General features: G+C 49.9%; 1 protein-coding gene across 7 annotated transcripts in view; it reads right to left on the minus strand.

The window, feature by feature from the left end:
* ANKAR (ankyrin and armadillo repeat containing) overlaps positions 1–13,235 on the minus strand; it is a 356,791-nt gene that overhangs the window by 195,260 nt on the left and 148,296 nt on the right. For all 7 annotated transcript variants that reach the window (XR_010181859.1, XR_010181860.1, XM_063932915.1 and 4 more), the window contains 2 exons: positions 9,747–9,851; positions 4,510–4,754 (listed from right to left, as the gene is read on the minus strand). Coding sequence is in view for 5 of the 7 variants with exons in the window: in XM_063932915.1 (XP_063788985.1) it covers positions 4,510–4,754; positions 9,747–9,851 (350 nt within the window). In the remaining 2 variants the exon portion in view is untranslated. The remainder of the gene's footprint in view (positions 1–4,509; positions 4,755–9,746; positions 9,852–13,235) is intronic.

Consider the following 13,235-nt stretch of genomic DNA (forward strand, 5'->3'; position numbering starts at 1 on the left):
TACAAAAAAGATCAAAGCAAACGTGACAATTAGGAAGGCCGATCCCGGGCCTTTTTTTCAATTCCGTTAAAATTAAAATCTTCAGTACCCCCCCTCTACCCTTCCCAGACTCGCCAAGACCGAAGAACTACTCACCATCCTCAGAGTGCGGGCGGGTTCACTTGCTGCAGGCAGAGAGGTGCGGTCCGGGCAGCGCGGGTGGCTGGCATTAGAGTGCGCAGCGTGATTTCTGACTTCACGTCACGCAGCGCATTGCGCACAGCCGGGGGGCAGGGGGAGGAGGGAGGTGGGCAGCGTCTGAGTCTCCTGTGAATGCTCAACGTTGCCCGGCATTGAACAAACAAGGGGGCTTTTTAATCCCGAAATCCCTGGGATTGGAAGCTCCAATTTTGGGATTGAATCCAGGCCAATTTTAGACCTAAATCCCGGGATCCTGCCGATCCCGATCCCGGGATTGGCCACCCTAGTGACAATTCAATAGCAAATGGGAGAACAAATATACACCACTTGTTCCTCTAATGTGTGCGATGTTCTCAAATTCTCTGCTGTCTTGTAAGTGACCAAAGTCCAAAATGTCATATAAAGAGAAAAATAAAAGTACAATGTGTAGTATTGCTTTACACTGATGCAGCGTACCGAAAACTCACTTCATAAAGGTTTCTTTTTCCACAAGAAATTCCACGATTTTAAAATGTATGAAAATTTATTTCTTCATAGGTACAAAAATAAAACTCAAAAAAACGGTAATAAAAGACAAGAATGAGAGTTCAGTGACAGCCTGCGGTTCAAATAGAAATGATAATTCCAAATAAATGCTGAGGAGTTTATACAGGTTGAGTATCCCTTATCCAAAATGCTTGGGACCAGAGGTATTTTGGATATCGGATTTTTCCGTATTTTGGAATAATTGCATACCATAATGAGATATCATGGTGATGGGACCTAAATCTAAGCACAGAATGCATTTATGTTACATATACAACTTATACACATAGCCGGAAGGTAATTTTAGCCAATATTTTTTGTAAGTTTGTGCATTGAACAAAGTGTGTGTACATTTGCACAATTCATTTATGTTTCATATACACCTTATATACACAGCCTGAAGGTGATTTAATACAATATTTTTAATAACTGTGTGTATTAAACAAAGTTTGTGTACATTGAGCCATCAGAAAACAAAGGTTTCACTATCTCACTCTCACGCAAAAAAGTCCGTATTTCGGAATATTCCGTATATCGGAATATTTGGATATGGGATACTCAACCTGTAGTAGCAGCTATATCGACCATCTGGCTGTGTGTATGGGTGGTCCACCGACCAAATGTACACTTGCTGTGGCGTGTGTGTGTGTGTGTGTGTGTGTGTGTGTGTGTGTGTGTGTGTGTGTAGTAGAGGGGGGGGGGGGGGGTCACAGTTGGTGGGCATTTTATCCTGCCTAACACATTTCTTCAGCATTTCAACCTTTGATATGTGGAACCTGACACACTAACACGTGAGTTTGGTACGCTATATTCATTTACACTATACTCATCGGTGAAATTCACGTTGATTATAAGGAAACCTTTATGTGTATTTCTCATCACTCTTGAAGTGAGTTTTCGGTACGTTGCTCAGTACATATATAAAGTGGTAGCGAGATTCTGTCCTGTTAACTATCGAGGAGATATACTGCACCAGCGTTCTGTTTCTGGATATTGAATAGAGAGCCTTGTAGTGTAAAGCAATACTACACATTGGCCCTCATTCCGAGTTGTTCGCTCGCTAGCTGCTTTTAGCAGCCGTGCAAACGCTAAGCCGCCGCCCTCTGGGAGTGTATTTTAGCTTAGCAGAAGTGCGAACGAAAGGATCGCAGCGCGGCTACAAAAAAAGATTGTGCAGTTTCAGAGTAGCTCCAGATCTACTCAGCGCTTGCGATCACTTCAGACTATTTAGTTCCTGTTTTGACATCACAAACGCGCCCTGCGTTCGGCCAGCCAAGCCTGCGTTTCTCCAGGCACGCCTGCGTTTGTATCTGACACGCCTGCGTTTTTCCACACACTCCCAGAAAACAGTCAGTTACCTCCCAGAAATGCCCCTTTCCTGTCAATCACTCTGCGGCCAGCAGTGCGACTGAAAAGCTTCGCTAGAGCTTGTGTGAAACTACTTCGGCTGTTGTGAAAGTACCTCACACATGTGCATTGTGCCGCCTACGCATGCACAGAAGTGCCGCTTTTTTGCCTAAACGCTGCGCTGCGAACGAAAACAGCTAGCGAACAACTCGGAATGACCACCATTGTTCTTTTATTTTTCTCCTTATATGACATTTTGGACTTTGGTCACTTACAAGACAACAGAGAATTTGAGGACATCGCACACGTTAGTGGAACAAGTGATGTATATTTGTTCTCCCATTTATTATTGAATTGTCACGTTTGCTTTGATCTTTTTTGTGTCGCCTTTGATCTATAACCTGTTTTGTTATTTTATATATTGTTCACGGACACACCTGTATCATGTCAGCCCTGAAGCACAGTGGATGACCGATATATCTGCAGATATATCGAGCATCTGGCTGTGTGTATGGGTGGTCCACCGACCGCAGGTACACTTGCTGTGGGGGGTGTTGGTGTCACAGTGGGGTGGGCATTTGATCCTGGCCAACACATTGAGCGTCCGATCATTAAGTGTGTACACTTACCTTTGATCGCCCACTCAGTCAGCGGGTCAGGTGTGTACCGCTCTACGCTGCACGATGATACAAGATTTACTCTCTACACTGATTTACTCATTGAGGGGATGTAGTCAAATGTCAAGGTCAAACGGTTGACATTTATAATGCTGACACCACTATGTCGACAGTTATGTTACTGACATTGTTAAAATGTCAGAATGTCAACATTAGGGATAGGCTGCGGGTGGGAGGGTTAGGATATGCACTAAAGGGAGAGTTAGGGATTGGGGTTGGGGGAGATATAGTCACCGGAACGCCGGAGCATTGGAGGCCTGGCCGGAAGTGACGGTCACATGACTACCAGGATCTAACAGCCGAGCTGGAGCTGTTGCAAACGGGTGTAGTATGGTATGCCGGCGGTTGGGCTCCCGGCAACCAGCATACAGGCGCCGGAATTCCGACCGCCGGCATACCGACAGCGCAAATGAGCCCCTTGCGGGCATGGTGGCGCCCGTAGCTATTTATTCTCCCTCCAGGGGGGTTGTGGACCCCCAAGAGGGAGAAGAAGCGTCGGTATGCCGGCGGTCGGGATTCAGGCACCGGTACGGTAGTCGCCGGGACCCCGACCGCCGGCAACCTGAAGACCACCCGTTGCAAACATCAGGATCAGGTAAGTTAATGCTGGGACACTAGGAATGATATCATGACATTTAATCACTGCCTACATGATGAATGTTGACATTATGCCTGTCGACAGATCATAACACCCCCCCTTGCGTACCATCAGAAAACAAGCAATTCATTCAAAATAACAGAAACAACAAATAAACATAATGCATATTTTTAATGATAGCACTATGTACAGGTAATACATGATTATACAGTGGGGGAAGTAGTGGGATAGGAAGGAACATCTCCTACTGTGTCCCCCTCCCGGCCCAGGCCGCCTGACGTGGACATACACACTGTGCGATATCGCTAGTGATATCACACAGTGACGTCATGCTGCGGCCGGCAGTACATGCAGCATTGGACAATGAGTCCAAATTGAACTGCATGCATGGCCGACACCGAGGGTCATTAACGTCCTGCGGGGCCACGCATCGGCTGTCGTCAGCAGCATACACACTATACACACTGGGCGATATAGTAAATGATATCGCTCAGGAAGGGTCAAAATGAACAATATCATTTACTATATCGCCTAGTGTGTACGCACCTTTAGTGGCAGCCAGTAAGGCTAACACACCGACCGAGCTTATATGGAGGATGCTCTCTTCCGGTCTGCTATATTGTATGGGACTGTATATGAACGCTGCGTGCCAGCATGATATTAATACAAAGTGAAGCAAACACCAAACAAAGGGGGTCATTCCAAGTTGATCGCAGCAGGAATTTTGTTAGCAGTTGGGCAAAACCATGTGCACTGCAGGGGGGGCAGATATAACATGTGCAGAGAGAGTTAGATTTGGGTGGGTTATTTTATTTTTGTGCAGGGTAAATACTGGCTGCTTTATTTTTACACTGCAAATTAGATTGCAGATTGAACACACCACACCCAAATCTAACTCTCTCTGCACATGTTACATCTGCCCCCCCCTGCAGTGCAAATATAACCTACGATGAAACCAAGCCGGCAGCCTACAGTGATAAGGGGAAACTATGTGCTTATAATAAGCGTATGGGCCCCTGTACAGAATAAGAATGCTGTTACTGTATATACCCCGTAGCTGATCACAGGCACCTTAGTCACAGAGAAGCGGCGTTGGGGAAAGATATCGCCCATTAGAACCAATTTCGTTGGGAGCGTACGTTGGCATGTTAGGGTGCCATTCTGTACATGCGCTGCACTTACCAGCTGCGCTATGAGGTTTTGGTGCCCCTCCACCTGGGCGATGTCCGACAGTATAACGGCGCAGCGGGACTGCAGCTCGGCCCGTTTGGAGTGCAGCAGGGCTATAAGGATGGGCACGGCCTCCGCCTCTTCCAGGGCTTTAGCAACGGTCACATTATGGGAGATATTGCTTAGTATTCCGGTAGCCACACACTCCAGATTCACTTGCCCACTTCTTAAAAGGTTTACAAGACAGGGTATGCTTCCTACAAATGAGCAAATTCAAAGTAAATGAAAAAAACACAGGAATGCAGAAATATTTATATATTTTACCATCAAATAGAAATTAAATTGAACTTGTGAAATCTGTAGACAATTCCAACTAAGGCAGAGAGGCGAGTGATGGGGAAGGCGCGGCTGGCGGCAATCTCTGTGCGCAGGGCCGCGTAACCTCAGGGCGAGTGCTTGGTGAAGGCACGGCTGGCGGCAATCTCTGTGCGCAGGGCCGCGTAGCCTCAGGGTGAGTGCTTGGTGAAGGCACGGCTGGCGGCAATCTCTGTGCGCAGGGCCGCGTAACCTCAGGGCGAGTGCTTGGTGAAGGCACGGCTGGCGGCAATCTCTGTGCGCAGGGCCGCGTAACCTCAGGGCGAGTGCTTGGTGAAGGCACGGCTGGCGGCAATCTCTGTGCGCAGGGCCGCGTAGCCTCAGGGCGAGTGCTTGGTGAAGGCACGGCTGCAGTTGGCCCCCTATGTAATATATATAAATGATTATCTCCCATATTTATTACTATGGGGGTTATCCTATTGGTTGCAAAACACAGTTTGATGTTTTCCGCAATTATTTTTTTTTCTCCACTATTTTTTTCAGAATATCCACTTAAACCCTGTTTTTTCCATCTGAAAAAACAGGGTTTTTTTGCCAAAAAACATAGGATCCGCAAAACGTCAGGGACCTATGAATCTTTACTGCCGTGATTGGGGGAAAAAGGACTTCTTATCATAGAGTTGATTTTGCCTGCCTGAAGCAGCGGTAATTTACTGTGGCTAATAGGATAACGCCCTATAATTACATTGGTTTGATTTATCACCCTATTACAGTAAACGTTTTATACCCTCAGTTCATTATTTAGCTTTTATAGGTCAATAAGCATTACAATAAAAACTTATGTCCTAGTAGACTCTTACCTATACTATTATACTATCTCAGAAGAGTTTAGGTAACATGTACCCTATATACTCGAGTATAAGCCGACTTTTTCAGCACTTTTTTTAATGCTGAAAAAGCCCCTTCGGCTTATACTCGAGTCAGTGCCTGGGAAGGAGGGACACGGAGGGTACAGCGCGCGCCTCTCCTGTGTCCCTCCTGCGTCTCCGGCGGCAGCGGCGGGTCTATTAAATGAAGTAGCCGTTCGTGAGCTCTGATTGGCTCACGAACCGGGACTTCATTTAACAGACCCGCCGCCGGAGATGCAGGAGGGACACAGGAGAGGCGCGCGCTGTGCCCTCCGTGTCCCTCCTTCACAAGACAGCGGGTGAGCGGGGGGAGCTGTACCTGGCACTGGGGGAGCATGTTTGGCACTTGGGGGGGGGGGGCATATGTGGAACTGAGGGGGCATATCTGGCAGTATGAGGGCATATCTGGCACTATGAGGGCATATCTGGCACTGAGGGGGCATATCTGGCAGTGTGAGGACATATCTGGCACTGTGGGCGCATATCTGGCACTGTGAGGGCATATCTGGCACTATGAGGGCATATCTGGCACTATGAGGGCTGTGTACGGCTAGAGCTGCATTTCCCACCCTAGGTTTATACTCGAGTCAATAAGTTTTCCCAGGTTTTTGTGGTAAAATTAGGTGCCTCGGCTTATATTCGGGTCGACTTATACTCGAGTATATACGGTAGATATGTACCATAAGAATGTTATTTGTTTGTAAAAAAAGAACTGCAATAAATATATACTCAGGGAACAATATTTACTCAGAATATAAAGCTGATACAAAGAGCCAGATTCAATCACTGCCGGCAGTTTGGCGGAATGCGTCTGTCTTGCCGATTTCTGCTGGCAGCTTATGGTGGTGTGAGCCGCAGCAATCAGACTACAGTAACTGTGCTTATGAGCGCAGCGCGAGACTCACGGGGGTAGAAGGTGCTAGAATATGGGAAAGCGGCACGTGCCAGATGCGGAGTTGAACATACGCCTGTTGGCCATTTGCACACGGTTGAGTCACATTATTATGACCACCAGGTAATAGCCAGAATAACCGCCGTGTGCAGCGCGGACAGCAGCTAGATGGGCTGAACTCATTTTAGATACACATCATTCTGACGGTGAGCTGCTACACTGCAGTGTCGGTCGGCCTTCACGCACCTTCGTAGCCGACGTTCACCTCTCACATCAATGGCACGTGGTGCTCTACAGTTTCCACGTTGGTTATTCGCAATGGTGCCATTTGTCCAGTCACGATACACCTTCACCGCAGCAGCACGCGGACAGGTCACACACTGCGCTGTGTCAGAAATACTGCCACCTTTGGCCCGAAAGCTGATATTCATCCCTTACTACAACTCGCCCCTTTTACCCATGACAGCAACGAGTGATATGTGTGCAGACGGCCTATCGCACACCTTATACACCCACCAAGCCAGCACACGACATGTGACATACTTCACAGGCTACCAGCTGCCGACGTCATATGTAGGAGGTGGTCGTAATAATGTGACTTAACAGTGTATCTTGTGTGTTTTCTCTGTAACCAACGGCCCAATTCAGACCTGATTGTAGCCATGCAAAATTTAGCACATCTACGATCAGTCACACAGACATGTGGGGGGATGCTCAGCACAGGGCTAGTCCGGCCCGCATGTCAGGCCCTGCCCCGTCGCACAAGTACAAAAGCATGGCACAGCGGCGACGCTATATGTATCTGAAGAGTAGCTCCCTACCAGTCAAACTCGTGCACGCTGGCAGGGAGCTACCCGACGCCGTCCGGGTCGCAGTGGCTGCGTGTGGCTTCACGCAGCCGCCATGGACTGCCTCCCGCAAGGTCCGGGCACGCCTACGTTGCCCAGACCACGCCTCTAAAATGGCGGCCTTTGGCCGCCGGGCCGCCCCCTCCCACCCAGCGATCACAGGGCTGAGATGGCCATCGGCTGTCTGGCATGCGCCGGAGCACTGTGGCACCGGTGCACTGTGGCGCCGGCGCGGTTCAGACCTGATCGGCTGCTGTGCGAAAACGCACAGCAGCGATCAGGTCTGAATTAGGCCCCAAGTATACTCAACTACGTGTGACGGGTGGGTTTTTCAGCAGGGCATTTTCATGCAGGCAGAGCTCAGGGAGGGCGCTTCTATAAAATGGTGGGCAATGGGGTGCTGGACGTAAGCGTTGACACCTGTTTTCAGACGGGCCGGTACAAGTGCACCCTGGTGATGGCCAGGCCAGGACCAGCAGAGAGATTGCAAACCCTAAGCGAGAGGAGGGAAGGCGGCTCTGAGCTGGAGTTTATGTTGCAGCTGTAGGGAAAGAAGCAGTAGGGGATGACGGCTCCTGCTGGCCTGATCAGCCATAACAGAAGCATGGGAGTGTTAGAAGGCACATGCGGCATCTGTCTTTGTACTGATGTATGCACGCCAGCAGAGGGGGATGTCTGAGCTGGGACCACATCAGTAGTAGGACACTGGCTAGAGCCGGAGCTCCTAGAGAAAGAAGAGCCTCCATACTGCTCGGTCACCGGTACATTATTCTCTTGTTAAGGCAAAGCCTTCTGGTGGCGATTATATAACTGTCAATTCCTTAGTGAAATTATTTGTTGTTTCATTTGGCTTCTGCCTAAGGGGCCGATTCAGCATGGAACGCTGCTACGACAGCATACGTATACTGAATCTCGACGCAGTGTGCGCACGTGCAGAAGCCGCACCGCGCATGCGCACACTGTGAGATGAGACGGCAGGGCGTGAGGGGGGTGTTGCGGTGGTCCAGACAACGCAGCCGTGTCCGAGCAGTGGGCGAGGGCGGGCCGGCTGCGTGACATCACATACAGCCGCTGCGACTCAGAAGATGGTGGGTTGCAATCTGCCTTAGCAGCTAGGTTGCGTAGGCAGATGGTACCCCTAAACATGCGAGAGCATCGCCGTCGTGCGTTGCGCTCACATGTTTGCGAGGGTGCAGGACCCGGCATGCGGGGCGGACTTGCTCTGTGCTGGGCGTCCCCCGCATGTCAGTGTAATGGGCTGTAGACGTGCGATATACAACGCATGCTGAATTAGGCTCTAAGTATGTTGACAGCCACGTAACAGTTTCCGGCTTGGTGCAGGCGAGTCCGTGTGGCGGTTTATTGGTGCAGCTAGCGCTCTAGTCTCGGGACACACTGAGAAACATATTCCCTACCGCGTGGATAATGTACAACGTTTTGTCTGAATTACTATACACAAGCCAGTCAGCTAATCCCGGCACCAACACCTCACCTACCCATCAGCAATCGCTCGGCTAGCAATGATTAGATACGTTGTGAGTAATGATTTAGATGGAATATACTGGCTAGAGGGCCAGAATCAGAGATACAGATACACAAAACGGACATTTTTGCAGTTATTGATGGTCTGCGCATGCGTCTACGTTGCACTGTGCTGGTGCCGCGACGATCTTAAGATGGCGAATGTAGAGAGGATTTATTTGCAGAGTGACTGACAGAGGGAACGTTTCGGGCAGGTAACACGGATTGGTGGCAAAAAAAAGTGTTTCCTGAGCGTTTTGAGGGCGTTTTTGAGCCTGGGACTGTGAGTCTATATGCAGCTGCAATGTCTCCGGCGTCTCACTTTCTGCAGCCATGCTGCGCAACCATTACAGCTATGCGGAACCTCCATAATAGATTGTTCTGCAGCCATTACCGCACGCGGCCGCTGGGATTTGCAAAGCTGCATGTGGGCGTCTCAATACAAATCCAGGCAGCTGGGAAATTTGCATATTTTGCACATTAGCTGCGCACACATGACAGCTGCGGGAGACTTTGCAACATCTCCGGCCCTCAGGGTTGAGATGTACTAAGCAGTGAAAAGAGTGAAGTGAGCCTGTGGAGAAGTTGCCATGGCACCCAATCAGCTGCTCTGTATAATTTTACAGTATGCAAATTCTAAATGTTACTTCAATGCTGATTGGTTGCCATGGGCAACCTCTCCACAGGCTCACATCACTCTTTTCACTGCTTAGTACATCTCCCTCTCAGTCGCTAACAGACACATGATAACTCAGGCTCTCCTACCTGCTTCATAAATGTCTCTCCAATAACGCTCCTTCACCACAGACAGAACCTCCAGGCACCGAGCGGCCATCTCCGTCCTATAGGAATCGTTACATTTCAGCATCTCTAAAATACATTATTCAGAAATGTAATCTCCAAGTGGCCACATAGAGCTCACCAACATACATGGAAGGAAACGGAATTAGCATTAACTAGGCCATAACTATTGGTCGGTACTGTTACTGAGAAATTAAATGCACACAAGCTTCAAATAAATGAAAATAAAAGTATTAGACATTAGACAGGGAGGAGCGTCGCTCTAACCCACACGTGTAACACTCGTTCATCCCTGACATCATCAGTCACTGCTGACAGAGGCGCTGGGAGCTGGTCGCTATGGGCGATCTCCACTCTGACACTCTCCCGTTACCTGGCTGCGCCTTCATCATGTCACTACTGGTTCTGCCCATAGCATGTAGTATGTATCACTATGGGTATACAACTGTACTATTAGGAGGATTTGTCTGCCAGTATATTGTTTTTATGGCTTTACAACGTCCCACCGCCATTTGCTATAATACTTCAATAAAGTAACAATAAAAATATTTGATGCTTACTGTATAAATAAAAGCCGACACATGTCGGCACTCTGCACCCTGCTGCCTGCTGGCATGAGTGCTAATCAGGCTTTGTCCTAGGACATTACTGTTATGAGCGCGGGTTCAGTATGATTTGCCGATGGATGAGATGCCGGCTGTCAGTATACTGACTGCGGCATACCGTCCATCATAAGCTCTCCATTCAGCCTCCTAAAACTCACCTTTTCCCTACCCTAACCCTCCCCGGTGGTGCCTAAACCTAACCCTCCCCGGTGGTGCTTAACCCTAACCCTCCCTGGTGGTGCCTAACCCTAACCCTCCCCACTGTTACCTAACCCTAACCCTCCCTGGTGGTGCCTAACCCTAACCCTCCCCGGTGGTGCCTAACCCTAACCCTCCCCGGTGGTGCCTAACCCTAACCCTCCCCGGTGGTGCCTAACCCTAACCCTCCCCAGTGTTGCCTAACCCTATCCCTCCCAAGTGTTGCCTAACCCTCTCTGGTGGTGCCTACCGTAACCCACCCCGGTGGTGCCTAACCCTAACCCTCCCCGGTGGTGCCTATCTCTAACCCTCCCCGCTTGGTGCCTAACCCTAACCCTCCCCAGTGGTGCCTAACCCTTTCCCTCCCCGCTTGGTGTTGCCTAACCCTCCCCGGTGGTGCCTAACCCTAACCCTCCCCACTTGGCGTTGCCTAATCCTAACCCTCCCCAGAGTTGCCTAACCCTAACCCTCTCTGGTGTTGCCTAACCCTAACCCTCCCCAGTGTTGCCTAACCCTAACCCTCCCCACTTGGTGCCTAACCCTAACCCTCCCCGCTTGGTGCCTAACCCTAACCCCCCCTTCTAAATAACTAACCCTAACCCTCCCCGGTCCCTAACCCTATCCTTCCAATGGGTGTAGTACGGCTGACCGGCGGTCTCCTGACCGCCGATCAGCTTACCGACGCCGGGATCCCGGCAGCATACCGGGGGAGGGGCGAGTGCAGCAAGCCCCTTGCGGGCTCGCTGCGCTCGCCACGCTGCGGGCTCGGTGTGCGGTCGCCACGGGTTCTATTCCCACTCTATGGGTGTCGTGGACACCCACGAGTGGAAATAGTCCCTGTTGGTCGGCATGCCGACCATCGGGATAGTGAGCGCTAGGCATGGTGGAGGAGGTCATGTGACTGTCGGTCACCCGACCGCCGGTCACATGAATACCACCCCTTCCCATCCCTGCTCACAATCCAGTCCTCAGAAATGACACGAATGTTGGTATCTATTATCTATATCCTATTTCTCTCCAGTGCTTTCTTTATAGCCTTAGGTTTGCTCAGATGACTGATGCATACCTCCCAACTTTACTGTAGCAGCAAGGTGGACTCCTGTTCACTGGGAAAAGGGGGCGTGGCTATAGAAAGGGGTGTGTGGCTTTAGAGAAAGGGCGTGCCTTCGCAATAATGCCGCGATCGCGAGCCACGGCCCCCGTTTCTCGTCACTATGGGGGCATGGCCAGCGCTCTGTGAGCTGCTGGCATGCCTCCAGTCCATCTGTCTCTGTGAATAGATGCTGTGTGCACTTGTGCACAACGTCTATTCACTGCTGCTTTGCTAAGCAGAGCACCGAGTGCAGGAGCCTCCCAACTGCCCCCCCCCCCCCCCCCCCCCACCGCTGTACACTGCTGACCGCGGGTGGGACAGTACTTAAAAAACAGGACTGTCCCACAAAAATCGGGACAGTTGGGAGGTATGCTGATGCTGTGACTGATGGTCGTGATGGTAACCCGATGTTGTGTCTTCAGACGCAGCGCTCGGATCTGAGATGCCGGTAGGAGGCTCCTTTTTTTGCTACGAGCACCTCCTGTGGCATTAGCCTATTTTCACACAGCAGATATGTCTAAAGATACAGCTGCTGGGCCTATAGCATCCATTCTGACTCAGCCCCCAAGATGCAAACCTGAGGAAAAGAGCACAATCTAGGGTAAGAAGGCAAGAGATAGATACGAGTGACCCGCACCACGGATCATTATGCGGCATCTGTGACATTAGGCTAATGCCTTTGTGACAAAAATAAGAATTTACTCACCGGTAATTCTATTTCTCGTAGTCCGTAGTGGATGCTGGGTACTCCGTAAGGACCATGGGGTATAGACGGGCTCCGCAGGAGACTGGGCACTCTTAAAAGAAAGATTAGGTACTATATCTGGTGTGCACTGGCTCCTCCCTCTATGCCCCTCCTCCAGACCTCAGTTAGGGAAACTGTGCCCGGAAGAGCTGACAGTACTAGGAAAGGATTTGGAATCCAGGGTAAGACTCATACCAGCCACACCAATCACACCGTATAACTTGTGATATCAATACCCAGTTAGCAGCATGAACAATAACTGAGCCTCATTTAACAGTTGGCTCATACAATAACCCTTTAGTTAAGCAATAACTATATACATGTATTGCAGAGAGTCCGCACTTGGGACGGGCTCCCAGCATCCACTACGGACTACGAGAAATAGAATTACGGGTGAGTAAATTCTTATTTTCTCTGACGTCCTAGTGGATGCTGGGTACTCCGTAAGGACCATGGGGATTATACCAAAGCTCCCAAACGGGCGGGAGAGTGCGGATGACTCTGCAGCACCGAATGAGCAAACTCAAGGTCCTCCTCAGCCAGGGTATCAAACTTGTAGAATTTTGCAAAAGTGTTTGAACCCGACCAAGTAGCAGCTCGGCAAAGTTGTAAAGCCGAGACCCCTCGGGCAGCCGCCCAAGAAGAGCCCACCTTCCTCGTGGAATGGGCTTTTACTGATTTAGGATGCGGCAGTCCAGCCGCAGAATGTGCAAGCTGAATCGTGCTACAGATCCAGCGAGCAATAGTCTGCTTTGAAGCAGGAGCACCCAGCTTGTTGGGTGCATGCAGGATAAATAGCGAGTCAGTTTTTC

This window comes from Pseudophryne corroboree, chromosome 7 (assembly GCF_028390025.1).
Source record: "Pseudophryne corroboree isolate aPseCor3 chromosome 7, aPseCor3.hap2, whole genome shotgun sequence".
Lineage (NCBI taxonomy): Eukaryota > Metazoa > Chordata > Amphibia > Anura > Myobatrachidae > Pseudophryne > Pseudophryne corroboree.